Below are 14,262 nucleotides of genomic sequence, written 5' to 3'. Positions count from 1 at the left end.
GGGTGATGGATATGTTCACTGACTTTACTATGGTGATGATTTCATAGCACATACCTATGTCAAAACTCAACAAACTATACTGTAAATACACGCCGTTTGTTACTGGCCAACTATACCTCCACAAAGTTGATTTTTGCTTTTAAGTAGAATTAATCAGAGCAGTTAGGAGGTGGGATTAGTGATTACCCTTGGTTAGGAGGGGGTAGACTAAAAGAGGAAGGAGCAGGGGGCCCCTGGGGTGCTGACAATGGTCTGGGCATTGATTATAAGGATGTTTTCTACTGGTGGAAAAGCGCTAACAATCTTGGGCAGTTTTCTAATTGTATGTGATGCTTTTTTTTTTTTTTCAACGTTTATTTATTTTTTGGGGACAGAGAGAGACAGAGCATGAACGGGGGGAGGGGCAGAGAGAGAGGGAGACACAGAATCGGAAACAGGCTCCAGGCTCTGAGCCATCAGCCCAGAGCCTGACGCGGGGCTCGAACTCACGGACCGCGAGATCGTGACCTGGCTGAAGTCGGACGCTTAACCGACTGCGCCACCCAGGCGCCCCTGTGATGCTTTGATAAACACTTTTTCACCACCAAGCAGGCTAATCTCTGCTACTCAGCTCGGGACCAGCTACTTGTTTCTGTGGCGGTGGGGGGAGGGAGGGCAGGGTCTGATGTCATCGACAGCTGGGACCCCAGGCCAAAAGCTCAGCTGGCGGGCAGTGGGAGCAGGGTGGGAGCGGGTACCCCCCCTTACCTTCTGCTTGCATGCCTCTCACCTTTCTGTACCTTTCTCCCGGACAGTCAGGGCTGCTGGCATGTGGGGTGGACCCTGCTTCTGGCTCTGGGGACTTCTCTGCTTGGGCCTCTCCCTCCTCTTCCTGTCCCCAGAACGACTTCCCGCCGAACAGCCTGTGGACGATTTTCTCTGCATTTTCCAGCCGGAGGCCAAGCTGGGAAGAAAAAGCCAGGACTCCATGAGGAGCTGCTCAGTCACATGGATGATCAGAGCTGCAGGGCAGGGGGCTCGAATTGGGGTGCCCAGCAGACTTGGGCAGGGCTCTCTGGGCTCCCTAGGATCCACCTTTCTTTTTTTTTTTAAACTTATTTATTTATTTAGAGAGATTGAGCAGGGTAAGGGCAGAGAGGATGAGAGAGAGAATCCCAAGGAGGCCCCATGCTGTCACCGCAGAACTCAACACAGGGCTCAAACTCATGAACCAGGAGTTCATGACTTGAGCTGAAATCAAGAATCAGATACTCAACCAACTGAGCCACCCAAGTACCCCGGGGCACCACGTTTCCAAATCAAGTTCCACATCTGCTGGGCAAAAGCTGCACAGGAAAAATTCTTACCGATTCTTTCAGGCCTGGTTCAAATGGCACCGCCTCTGGGAAGTCCTCCTTGAATTCCCACATCACTCTCTTCCCACATTCCCCATCCCCTGACCAAATCTATCACTCCTTCCCCTCAATGTCCAGCCCAAAACCTCTAGGTCACACTCAGATGCTGTAATCTGTGTGTCACCCTTGCAAGATCCTGAGCTCTGTGAGAGCAGGATCCCGTGTCTCATGCACTAGGCATGCTGAAGGCCTGGTGTGATGGGTAATTTTGTGTTGATTTGACTGAGCCATGGGGTGCTGAAATATTTGGTCACACACAACTTGGGGTGTTTCTGTGAGAGTGGTTTTGGATGGATTTAACATTCATCTATATCTATCTATCTATCTATCTATATAATATCTATATCTATCTATGTTGATAGATAGATATAGATATTATATACATAGATATATTTAAGAGAGAGACAGGAAGAGAGAGAGAGAGAGCAAGCACGTGTGCACACAAGAGCAGGGGGAGAGGGGCAGAGGGAGAAGGAGACTCTTAAGCAGCCTCCACTCTCAGCTTAGAGCCTGATGGGGGGCTCAATCCCATAGCCCTGGGATTATGATCTGAGCCCAAACCGAGAGTCAGACACTCAACTGAATGAACCACCCAGGTGCCCCTAACATTTAAATCAATAGACTGAGCCAAGCAGAGTGCCCCGATAATGTAGGTGGGCCACATCCCATCAGTCAAAGGCATGAATGAAACAAAAGGCAATCAACAACTACAGGGTAATTCTGCCTGACTGCCTCAAGCTGGGACATCACCTTTTCCCCGCCTTCAGCCTAACCTCAAACATGGGCTTTTCCCAGGTCTCAAGCCTCTAAAATAAAAGGTTCTCAGGCCCTCAGACTCCAACTATAACAACACCATCGGCTTTAAAGTTTGCTGACCGCAGACCTTGGAAGTGTCAGCCTCCATAATCGTGTGGGCCAATTCCTTACAATAAATCTCTTTCTAGAGGTACCTATGTGCTACTGGTTCTATTTCTTGAGAGAACGCTAATACGCCTGGCTTAGTTGGTTCTTAAAATGTGATGGATGTGAGGGGCACCTGAATGGCTCAGTCAGTTAAGTGTCCAATTTCAGCTCAGGTCATGATCTCGCCACTCACGAGTTCGAGCCCCACGTCGGGCTCTGTGCTGACAGCTCAGAGCCTGGAGCCTGCTTCGGATTCTGCCTCCCTCTCTGTCTGCCCCTCCTCCACTGGCGCTCTCTCTCTCAAAAATAATATAAAAACATAAAACGAATTTAAAAAAAATTTTTTTTTCAACGTTTATTTATTTTTGGGACAGAGAGAGACAGAGCATGAACGGGGGAGGGGCAGAGAGAGAGGGAGACACAGAATCGGAAACAGGCTCCAGGCTCCGAGCCATCAGCCCAGAGCCCGACGCGGGGCTCGAACTCACGGACCGCAAGATCGTGACCTGGCTGAAGTCGGACGCTTAACCGACTGCGCCACCCAGGCGCCCCAAAACGAATTTTTTTAAAGAACTCTTCCACGATGTGGCCCTGCTCCTCTCTGTACACCCGTCTTACATCTCTCTCACTCTACTGGTCTACTTCTGCTCCTTGAACATACCAAGTCCTTTCTTGTCTCAGGACCTTTGCACATACTGGTGCCTCTGCCTGGGACGCTCTTACCCCAGCTCTTCACTAGGCTGCTCAAGCTCCCCCTTTAGGTCACAGCTCAAACTTCGCCTTCCCGAACACAATACTTAAAAGTTGCCACTGTTTTATCAATATGTTTACTCATTTTTTATCTGTTTACCTCTGTGGGCAGGGATCTTATCTTACCTGTTGATCATCAGATTCTCAGAGCCTAGTACAGCACCTGGCACAAGTCACGTAGAAGAGAGATATTTGTGCAATGGATGACAGGCGGGTAGATAAATATGAATATATGGATGGACGGATAGACGAATGGGCATAGATGGAAATGGAAGATGGATAGATTGGATGGAAGGATGGATAGATGAGCGAGAAAAATGAAGCTGTGGGTAGGTAGGTAGGTGAACAGACAGATGGGTGGGTGAGAGAGAAGAACAGATGGATGGATGGATGGATGGGAAAGAGGGTAGATGGAGAGATGGGGATAATGGTGCATTAGTGAACAGACGGAGGAGAAGAATGGATGGATGGATGGATGGATGGATGGATGGATGGATTGGATGGATTGGAGGCTGGATTGATGACAGATATACAGATGTATACAAGCATGAATATGTGGACAGGTGTGTGAACGGGTGCACAGGAGTGTATGTGGACGACTAGGAGGCTGGATGAATAGATGCAGGGGTGAGAAGTTGGTGGAGAAATGGGTGAGAGGCTACATAAACAGATAGATAGATGGATGGACGACAGATGAAGGTAGACGAACATACAGAGGTATGAACGGGTAGGTGTGTGGATGGATACATGGATGGGTAGGTAGGTGGCTGACTGGGAGAACAGGTGACTAGATGGGTAGGTGAGAGGGTAGATGGACAGATGGGTGGGAAGGTACAGAGGTGAGAGGGAGAAGAGAGACGGGTGAGAGGGAGGGATCGAGGGGATGGACAGATGTATGTACGTGTGGGTGGATGGATGTAAGGACCAGGGGGTACAAGACTGAGGAGTGGATCAATAGATTCAAGAGGTGATATATGGAAAAAATGGATGGATGGGATAACTCCTGGCCTTCTAGAAGAGGCCCCAAGGCGACTAGAGTGGGCCCCCTCTCACCTCCAGGAAGTTGAAGGCATGACCTAGGGCGTGGATGGTCAGGTTAGTCATGGCGGAACGGGGGAGGAAGGAGGCTGGAGAAAAGAGAAGGGTCCGCTCCAGGTTGACTCCCAGGCTGCCAGACACTAGGAGAACCAAGAGAGAGGATCAGCATACACTGTACCTGTCACAGAGTAGAGTCTGGCCACCGAGGGGCCACAGCCTGAGACAAGGCAAGATGGGGCACGTCCTCTCCAGCAGGACAGGTGTCTCTGCCTTTAGCCTCATCAAAGCCCCAGAAAAGATCAGGACACCCCTGCTGACAGGTGAGCACCCCACTTTCTACCCAGAGACTTCGGGAGCGGCCGAGGGAGTAGAGGTACCCAAGCTACAACGGGGTTTCCTTTTGGATGCTCTGTTTAATTACGACAAGATGGTGACAGCCTCCATTTAGTGCCTTTTAACACAGGGGAAAACAGGTCCCCAATTCGCAGGCAGGCAACAGAACCAACCTTCCACCACTATTTCATCAGCATTGTATTCCTTTTCCGGATTACCTTGCGTTTACAGAGTTAAACTGATTTTTTTTTTATTAACGGTAGTAATAGATTCCTTTTGAAATAAATGCAAGTTAAAAAAGAACCAGTTTAGAGAAAAGACAGAAATACTCCATTGCATGCTATGAACTGGCTGATAGTTGATGAGTTTAGACTTCTTCCAACAAAAATGGCAGGTGGGTGGGAACAGAGCAAAAAAATCAAGCAGGTGGCATATAAACAGGTGACAACTGGGAAAGAGTGTCTTCGATCCACATGTCCTCGAGGGTTAGAGCTCCCAGGTCCCCCAGGACTTCATGGCCCCAGAGCGGGGCAGCGGCTGCCCAGGATGGCCATACCTGAGCGAAAGGTGATGTCAGAATAGGATGAGTGTTTCCAGGCCTCCGGATGGAACTCCTGGCTGAGGATGTCCTCGGGGAGGGTCTCCCGGAGAGCGCGCTTCAGAGGGTCATCGGTCTCCAGCAGCTGCAGCAGATGACTCCACACAAAGGAACCCACTGGAGTCCAGTCACAGCCAACAGGGAGGGGAGGGGAGGGGAGGGGAGGGGAGGGGAGGGGAGGGGAGGGGAGGGGAGGGGAGGGGAGGGGAGGGGAGGGATGGATCTGGAGCTGGCTCAGCCCAGAGAACAGACTCCCTCCCCCCACCCCACCGGAGCCTGTAGCCCAAGTCCTGCCACTTCCACAAGCCAAGGGGCTTCTCAGGAGCCCAGCTATCCGTATTTTATTTCAAGAAATCACGGCCAACAGTGGTGCTTTCATGGAACTTGTCAATCCAGCCCGCGCACAGCATCCTGACATGCCTTCCGGAAGGGAGAGGGGGACACTGTGGGGAAAGCTCTGAGTTGACAGTCAGACCCAAGTCTGAATCTCACGTCCACCACTCACGAGCTGTGTGACCTTAGGCTGGTTACTCTACCTCTCTGAGGCCCAGTTTCCTCATCTGCAAAATGAAGCATCACAACCCATCTCCCAGGGCTGCTGGTGCAGACCAGTCAAGAGGAAGCCTGGGCCCAGAGAAATGAGTATCTTTCAGGGTTGGGAAAGGGGTGACGTGCAATTCGGGATAGGGATCCCCAGGCTCTCTGGAGAAGTAAAGATTAAATGAGATCACCCAGGGGAAAGATTCCGATGAGGGATATTAGAGTCTAAATGGGAGCCCCCAATCCGCTCGGTTGTCCCAGGCTCTCAGAATGCCCGGCAGAGAGCTTCTAGAACAATCCGCCATGGATCAGAGTGGAGGCTGGCTTTTCTTCCCAGGGGGCAATACACAGGCCTGCTACCCCAGTGTCTCCATCAAGGCTGAGCCCCTTCCCTGATTCCTCGGTGAGGGGGCTTGGGTTAATGGCCTACTTGACCAAAACCGCTGCCTCTCCCCACCTCCCACTCACATCCCATCCCATCCCACCCGATACCACCAACGAACAGTTACATCTTCTAGCGGTACCGTTTGTATTCCTTTCGGGGGGATGTCACTTCTTTAGAAGGTAACCTAACAGCACGACAGACTTTTAAATGTGTACACCCTTCAAAAAAGAGGGGGGGGGGTGGAAAGGGGCACCTGGGGTGGCTCGGTCGGTTAAGATTCTGCCTCTTGGTCTTGCATTATCTGGCGGTTCGTGAATTCAAGCCCCACGTTGGGCTCTACGCTGACAGTGAGGAGCCTGCTTGGGACTCTGTGTCTCCCTCTCTCGTGCACAGGTACATGCGTTCTCTCTCTCTCTCAAAATAAAGAAACTTTAAATTTTTAAAAGATAAACCGTTCTAAATGTCTTTGTGTATTGACTCGGTTTATGCTCCCTCTAGGAGGGAGATAGCGCTAGTACGATCATCCCCATTTCCCAGATGTAGAAACAGAGGCTCAGCAAGGTTTAGTAACTTGTCCAAAGGCACACAGGCAGGGAGCCGCTGAGCTGGGATTTGAACCCGGGCTGTGGGGCTCCAGGGACTCACCTCACTGTGTAGCATGCACAAGATTTTTGAAAATTAGTTCAACTTATTTTTCTTTGAAGCTTCACTTTCGGGTTTAGGAACTATGGCCAGAGGCCCCTGTTTATTTAGTTATTTTGAGAGCAAGAAAGAGACAGGAAGCAAGAGAAGTGGAGGGGCAGAGAGAGTGAGAGAGAGAATCCCAAGCAGGCTCCACACTGTCAGCACAGAGCCCGAGGTGGGGCTCAAACCCACGAACCATGAGATCACAACCTGAGCAAAAACCAAGAGTCAGAAACCTAACTGACTGAGCCGGCCAGGAGCCCCAGAGGCCCCTGTTTAAAGGGTACTCTCTGACCCTAGAAGGGATCGGAGATTTGGAGATACTGTTCCTCCTCTGTCTCAGGTCTCCCTTCCGGGCACTAGGTCACTTGAGCTGGCCAGAGCTACCAGGGAAGTCAGCGGCTTTCATCCCTTTTCACAGATGAGGAAACGGAGATCCAGAAAGAGAAGCAACTTGTCCAAGATTGTCTAGGTGCCATACACGGGACGTGCGGGCACATGAGGCTACTTGGTCAGGGGGTGTGGCAAGAAAAGGAGAACAGGAAGGGGTTAGGAGAGCACCTGATGCGCAGAGGTGAACCCGCTTCCAAAGCCTCGCACCCAGTGGGAGGCCCCGTGCCAACCCCGCCCCCACCCCCAGCTCCCACTGCTCACCCTGGGTAGACCGCTCGCCAGCCTGGGTGCGCCGCACCTGGGCGAACACCTCCTCGCCAGGACACCTCATCAGGGCCAGGTAGGCATTGATGCGGATCTCAGTGTCCTCCTCGGGGCTTTGGTACAGGCGGGAGAGCACAGATCGCTGGCCCGGGCAGAGGGGAGGCCGTCACCCTGGGTCCATCCACCTCCCACCCCTCTCCACCCCGGGGTTCCATGTCCCCCGAGCTGCTCTGGCTCCAGCAGGTGGCCCTGTCGCCCCCTCGCCCCGGCTCTGAGAGTATCTCCGCCATAGGAGGCCTCCCTGATGCTGCCACCTGCGGCCCATTTATGGGAGGTGGTAGGGTCACTGCGGAGCCCCGTCATCCCCCAGCCCGAAGGCTCCCCACTTTCCACAGGTAACAACAGGTAGATGGATGGGTGTGGCTGCCTTCTAATAAAACTTTATTTATAGAAGCAGCACAGTGTGCGACACAAAGGAGGTATCCTCTCAAGGGCTTGGCTTGCCCAGGCCCCTTTCCTAAGCAAGCAACCTCCCTCACCCTGTGACTTTCTCCCTCGGCCCCTGCCGGTTTCCTTCAGAGCACAGCCCTCCATCCATCCACTCTTGTAGCAGTATTTACTGAGCCCCTACTATGTGCCCGGCACTGTGTTAAGCGCCAGGTGACAGGGACAAGCAAGATAAACCCAGCTCCTGTTCCCTGAAGGTGATTTTCTAGTGCAGGAAGACTGACAATAAACGTGGTTCGTCTGTGAAATGTGTATTAGGTGATAAATGCCAAAAAGGGAAAACTTAAATGGGGAAGCAATTTCAAGGGCGCCTGGGTGGCTCAGTCAGCTAAGCGTCTGACTTCGGCTTGTGTCATTATCTCTGGATTCGTGAGTTTAAGCCCCGCGTGTGCTCTGTGCTGACAGCCTCCGGATTCTGTGTCTTCACCTCTCTCTTCCCCTCCCCAGTTCACACTCTGCCTCTCTCTCCCTCTCAAAAGGGAACGTTAAAAAAAAATTTTTTTTTAAATGTATAAGTAATTTCAGGTGCAAGAGCCAAGGAGGACCCCTGCAAAGTGATTTATACACAAACACTTACAGGAAGTGAGAAGTGAAGCCTCAGGATATCCAGGGGAAAGGCATTCTGGGAAGGGAGAACAGCCCATGCAAAGGGCCTGCGGCAGAAGCGCACCCAGAGTGAGGAAAACCAGGAGCCCAGCGTGGCTGGAGAGCCGTAGGGGTGAGGAAAATAGACAAAGCTATAAGCAAGTCAGTGGTCAGGGCACACAGGGCCTGCCAGGTCTGTCAAGACTCTGGCTTGAGGGCGAGAGAAGCCTCTAGAACAGGGGTCAGCCAACTTTTTTGCAAAGGGACAGACAGTACGTTTTTCTGGCTTTGCGGGCCATGCAGTCTCGTGCAATGACTACTCTGTAGCTGTAGCAAAAAAAAAAAAAAAAGCAGTCCTAGACAACACACAAATGAACAGGCACGGCTGCATTCCAGCAAAGTATTTCGTGCAAAATAGGCAGCAAGGGAGCGTGGGGCCTGTGGACCAGAGCTCGCTGACCCCCGAACTAGAGGGTTTGCAGCACAGGACGGCTTCTATATGGTTTGTGATCATATCGCTTATTTGTGTGTTTCATTTGATCAGTCCTTGCCTCCCACACCAGATGCAGGCTCCGTGTCAACAGAGACCCGGACGCCTATTCACGCAGGTGCCCGGTGCACAGTAGGTACCCAGTAAATATGCGACGGATGAACAAATGAAGAAGTGAATTCGCAAACAGTGGTTCGAGACCCACCGCCGCCCAATCGCAACCCCAGGGAACGACACACAGGAGCTCACGTCCGCAGAGCAGGGAACTCTCCGGAAGGCCTGGATGGCCCCCAGCCGGACCTCAGGGGGGCAGCTCCTCTCGGACGCACAAGCGCTTAGAGCAGGGGTGAGAGCGGCGGCCGCCAGGCCCGCGTTGCCAATCGCCTTCAGCACGAGCTGAAACAAGACGTCGGTGGGGCCTTGAGGCCTGGTGGGGGTGCTCACCTCACCTGCACAGCTGAGGACTCACCTGCGTGGCACAGGCTGTGCCCAGGATGCCGGTCTCCCTCACCTGGTCAGTGTCCGAGGGCTCCTGGAGGGTGCAGTTGGCATCCAAGGCCTCTCCCAGGATCCTCACGAGGGAGCCGACACCAGGCAGACGTCCGCAGGGCCCGTCCAGAGAGGCACAGAGGTTGTGCGCCAGGGCCGAGATGCCCAGAAAGGCGCTGGGGCTGGCCCCCGGGGTCTGCAGGAGAGGCTGGGGACAGAAACCGGCCCCCACCCCAGCCGAGAAGGCTGCTAAGTGGCCCTTCACAGGCCCGGCCGCGTAAAGATAGGCCCCCGCCCTGGCTGCACACAGACTCCTAGAGACCTGGGTCCCCTACCCCGCGAGTCTGAATAAACTGGCGTGTGGTGGGGCCTGTCCACGGAGCACCTGCCAAAGGACCTAAGTGACGCTTAGGTGCATCAAGGAGGGAGAAGGCCGTTAGGGGGACGCAGGGCAGGGGACTGTCGCTGATGTCTCAAGACAGTTTCAGCTGTCACAACTGAGACGCAGACACGCCAGCATCCCGGGGGGCAGAGACCGGGGATGCCGCTGAAGGTCCTCTGGCACCCAGGAGGAACTGTCCACCCCAGAGGTCGACAGTGCGAGGCTGGGAAACCCCAGGCTCAGTCACCAGTTTGGAGGAGGAAGGCGGAAACAACACGGGGGGTAGGGGGGGCCGGGGGCGTCGGGGTAAATGCTTAGCAACCACCCGGAGAAACTGCAGACTCTCGTGGGTAGCGCTGTCCAATTTCCACGGTGTAAATGCTCCTGTCACAGCGCTCTCGGCGGCTCACCGCAGCGGGGCCAGACGCGCAGACATCAGCGGGGAGCGGCTGGCGTGTGGCGAGCGCGCGCATGCGCGCGCCCGCTCACGCCAGCAAGCGCGTGCGCACACACATGCGCACGCGCACACCCATCTCGCCTCAATAAACCCGAGGAAAGGGAGGCAGTCCTGTGCCGTAACGGGGTGAGGCGTGCAGTCTCTATGACCTTGGCTTTTAACCTAACTTCTCTACCTGCAAGCTGAATGTTTAAATGACAGCTCTTTTTCCGCCAGCTTCCCAACGGCGTGGAAATCGACACTTTCCTGCCACCAGCCCCACCCTCCAACACATGCTGGGGCCTCTTGGGTCTCACTCCCTGAGGATCAGGAGACCCCAGTCCCCGCCGTGGGGGCTACACTGCCCTACCCACCCACATCAAGCAGGCTCATCTCTCCAGGGGCCTCCCAGCAGCAGCAGCAACTGAGCCCAGGCTGAGTCAGACCCCGGCCCCTTCCAGCTGTGCGACAGGGTCCCACCAAGACGCTCAGCCACCCCTACACCAGGGCCCTGGAGCCTTCAAATCAGAGGAAAGCAAAGGGGGGTGGGGTGAGTGGGGGATAGGGAAGCGCTGGTTCTAGGCCTCTTGGGGGAAAAGCCAGAAAGATAGATTTTATTTATAAATTTTTTTAATGTTTATGTTTGAGAGAGAAAGAGACAGATGCGAGCAGGGGAGGGGCAGAGGGAGAGGGAGACCCAGAATCCAAAGCAGGCTGCAGGCTCGGAGCTGTCAGCACGGAGCCGGACGCAGGACTCGAACTCATGAACCGCGAGATCATGACCCGAGCAGAAGTCGGACGCTTAACTAAGCCACCCAGGCGACCCTAGGAAGATGGATTTTAATAAAAAACACTGACATGGCACTCCCTGTGTGCCCGGTTCTGCTGTTCACATGTCACACAGATCACATGATTGAATCGTGAGACACAGAGAGATTAAGTAATTTGCCTACGGTCACCCAGCCCACAAAGAGGTGGGGCCAAGACGTAACCCTGAAGGGTCTGGCTCCCGGGCAGGACGTTACCCCATAGTCACTGCTCCTTAAATACATATTCTCAACTTGCGGAAACCAGGTCTGGGCATGGGCATCGGGCAGTGGCTTCTATTACCCCACACCCACACCACCCAGAGCAGCGACGGCCTGGCAGCCTGGGAAAATGCAATGTCTATACCACCTCTGTTCTTCTCTTAGACTCCTGCTGTCCACCAAGTTTGTGTGTCCACAGCAGGGTGTTGTGTGGGTGTCTGCGTGTGTGCTCTCGTATGTGGTATGTGTAAACACGCGTGTTGTGTTCCCTTATGGGAGTGTATGTTTTTCCCAGTATACATGGGGGTCGGGGTGCACATGTCCCAGTGCGTGCGTGTGCACACGTACCAACATGGGTGTGTGCCCTGTGTGTATACATGCCTGCCCTAATGTGTGTGTGTGTGTGCACGTCCCAGTATAGCCTGGTGTGTGTGTGTGTGCACCCAGCTATGGGTGGATGTCCGCACTTGTCCCTGTGAGTATCTTTGTGTGTGTGCCCATGACATGTCTGTGTATAGGCACCTCTACTTTCACATATGTGTGTGTTTTGGTATGTATGTCTCCGTGTGTGTTTTCTTTGTGAAAGGAAAGGGATATGTGGCTTGGAAGAGCACATTCAATGTTACTCGAGATTTATCAACTGAGAACAATCTTCCCTGTTTCCTCCATACAGAGGAGGGAGAGCAGGGGACATGAACCGTGGAGAGAAGACAGCCGGGCTTGTGGAGGACGGTTCCCCCCATCAGAGGTCTCGCTCTCTACTGGCTTTGCCCCAGGAAGGCCGCCAGGGATAGGCAAGGGCAGACTGGGCCCTCCAGGGACCAAAGATGGAACGAGAAGCGAGGTAGGGCCCAGCGGGGAAGGCCAAGTGGCTGGGGCCCCTTGGCCGGCTGGGAGCTGCAGGACAGCGGGGCCAGCATGAGGTCAGGGCTCCCAGAGCAGCAAGGACCCTGTGGGATCACTGGCTGCCCGAGGGACAGGGGGGCAGGGATGTCTGCCCAGAACGGCGAGCCCTCCTTGACTTCACGAGAATCAGAACACTGGCTCCTAATACAAAAATCTCTAACTTAAAAAAAGCTTTGGTGACACTTCAACTAAAAGTCTGCTTAAAAGGTTCTCTCTTTTAATTTTTTTATGTTTGTTTATTTTTGAGACAGAAATGGCATGAGCAGGGGAGAGGCAGAGGGAGACAGAGACACAGAATCTGAAAGAGGCTCCAGGCTCTGAGCTGTCAGCACAGAGCCCGATGAGGGGCTGGAACTCACGGACCGTGGGACCGTGAGATCGTGACCTGAGCTGAAATCGGACGCTTAACTGAATGAGCCACTCAGGTGCCCCCCCTTTCTAATTTTTAAAGATAAAATTTTCCCGGGGCGCCGGGGTGGCTCAGTGACACAGGCTGGATCTCCCAGTCTGTGAGTTCAAGCCCCACATGGGGCTCTGTGCTGACAGCTCGGAACCTGGAGCCTGCCTCGGATCCTGTGTCTCCCTCTCTCTCTGCCCCTCCCCTGCTCACGCTCTGTCTCTGTGTCAAAATAAATAAAAACATTTAAAAAAAATTCTTAAAAAAAAAGATAAAATATTCCCCAGGCCTATGACCCTCATACAACTGATTTCCCTTTTCCAACGGGACTTGAAAACCCACTCGTCTTGCCCCCAAATCAAGCCTCCCCCAGAGGCCAGACAGGCAAGCTGATAGAAAACGATAGAAGATGCATCACAACTTGGGGAGATGAAACACGAGCTGGAAAAGACAGACAGCCTGCATTTCCCAAACCAAGAACTGCTAAGTTACATTCATCAAGAGACACCACTAAGAGAGGAAATGGCAAAGAGGCAGCATAGGGCCCAGCAATGGAACAGAGTCCACACACACACACACACACACACACACACACACACACACACACAGCACGGACAAGTCTCACAGAGAATATGGGAGGAAGAAGCCCGACTCCAGGTGCACATGAGCTCACGGGACAATGTCAAGAGCGGGCAAGAGTGAGGGACTGCCGGAAAGGTCAGAATCCCCATGATCTTTGACGTCCCCGACCAGGAAGGACACAGGGTGGGGGAGGGGAGCAGGAAATGTCCTCCGTCTTCTTCTGGTTGCCCAGGTGGACAAATGTCACACAGGACACTTAGGAGTAGCACAGTCTCCTGATTGGGTACTTTGACATGTAACTAAAAACACACCCCTAACTGCAATGCGGCCCCCTGGGACAGTGGGTCCGACAGAGGACACCGTGGGGAAGGTGGTGGGATTTGAACAGCTAAAGTTTAGTAAGTAACGTACTAAGGTCAGTTCCTTGGATGTGACAAATATGCCCTGGTGACGTCAGACATTAGTAATGGGAGAAACCAGGCCCGGATACACAGGAACTCTGTACTAGACTTGCAACCCTTCTGCACACCGAAAATTACTCCACAAGAAAAAGTATATTAAAATACTCTCAGGGCGCCTGGTGGTTCAGTTAGTTAAGCATCTGACTTCCATTCAGGTCATGATCTCATGGTGCGTGAGTTTGAGCCCCGCGTCGAGCTCTGTGCTGACAGCTTAGAGCCTGGAGCCTGTTTCAGATTCTGTGTCTCCCTCTCTCTCTCTCTGCCCCTCACCCGCTCACTCGCTCTCTCTCGCTTCTTTCTCTCTCAAAAATAAACATTAAAAAAAATGTTTTTAAACTCTCTTGCCTACCGCCTTCCCCCTCTTTCTCTTCCCCCTCCCCCTCCCCCTCTTCCTTCTCTCCACCCCTTCCAGGCTGCTAAAAGCAAGTCTGCATCCTGGACACACGCCCCACAAGCGCCCGGCACACTCTGTCCTTGTGGACTGGACGAGAGAACGAGCAAACCAGTCCAGAGAGGGGCCAGCTCTGGCGTAGAGGACAAGCCAAGTAGGCGGACGAGACCCTGGGCTCTGTCAGCTGAGGGACCCCGCCCACCCCGTATCCCTAACAAGTGGTCCCAGCAGCGACACCAGCCGCACAGGTGACACTTGGTACGCATCACGACAGCCCCTTGATCCACAGAGTCTCATTATGCATCACCCCACTGCACAGAGGGGGA

General features: G+C 53.4%; 1 protein-coding gene and 1 long non-coding RNA gene across 2 annotated transcripts in view; one reads left to right on the top strand and one right to left on the bottom strand.

Moving 5' to 3' along the window:
• The window catches only part of LOC123589086, a gene marked incomplete at its 5' end in the record, with an annotated part of 131,390 nt that overhangs the window by 107,990 nt on the left and 9,138 nt on the right, over nt 1-14,262 (bottom strand). The window contains 6 exons of the mRNA XM_045460727.1: nt 770-943; nt 4,101-4,225; nt 4,975-5,133; nt 7,280-7,424; nt 9,114-9,260; nt 9,334-9,561. Coding sequence (XP_045316683.1) covers nt 770-943; nt 4,101-4,225; nt 4,975-5,133; nt 7,280-7,424; nt 9,114-9,260; nt 9,334-9,561 — 978 coding nt within the window. The remainder of the gene's footprint in view (nt 1-769; nt 944-4,100; nt 4,226-4,974; nt 5,134-7,279; nt 7,425-9,113; nt 9,261-9,333; nt 9,562-14,262) is intronic.
• Nucleotides 10,943-12,314, top strand: LOC123588745. Its single transcript, XR_006707998.1, has 2 exons — nt 10,943-11,382; nt 11,873-12,314. It is a non-coding gene; the product is annotated as an uncharacterized LOC123588745 (long non-coding RNA).

The sequence above is a fragment of the Leopardus geoffroyi genome, chromosome E3 (assembly GCF_018350155.1).
Source record: "Leopardus geoffroyi isolate Oge1 chromosome E3, O.geoffroyi_Oge1_pat1.0, whole genome shotgun sequence".
In the NCBI taxonomy this organism is placed as follows: Eukaryota; Metazoa; Chordata; class Mammalia; order Carnivora; family Felidae; genus Leopardus; species Leopardus geoffroyi.
The sequence above is the reverse complement of the archived record's forward strand: the minus strand, read 5'-3'. Positions and strand labels throughout refer to the sequence as shown.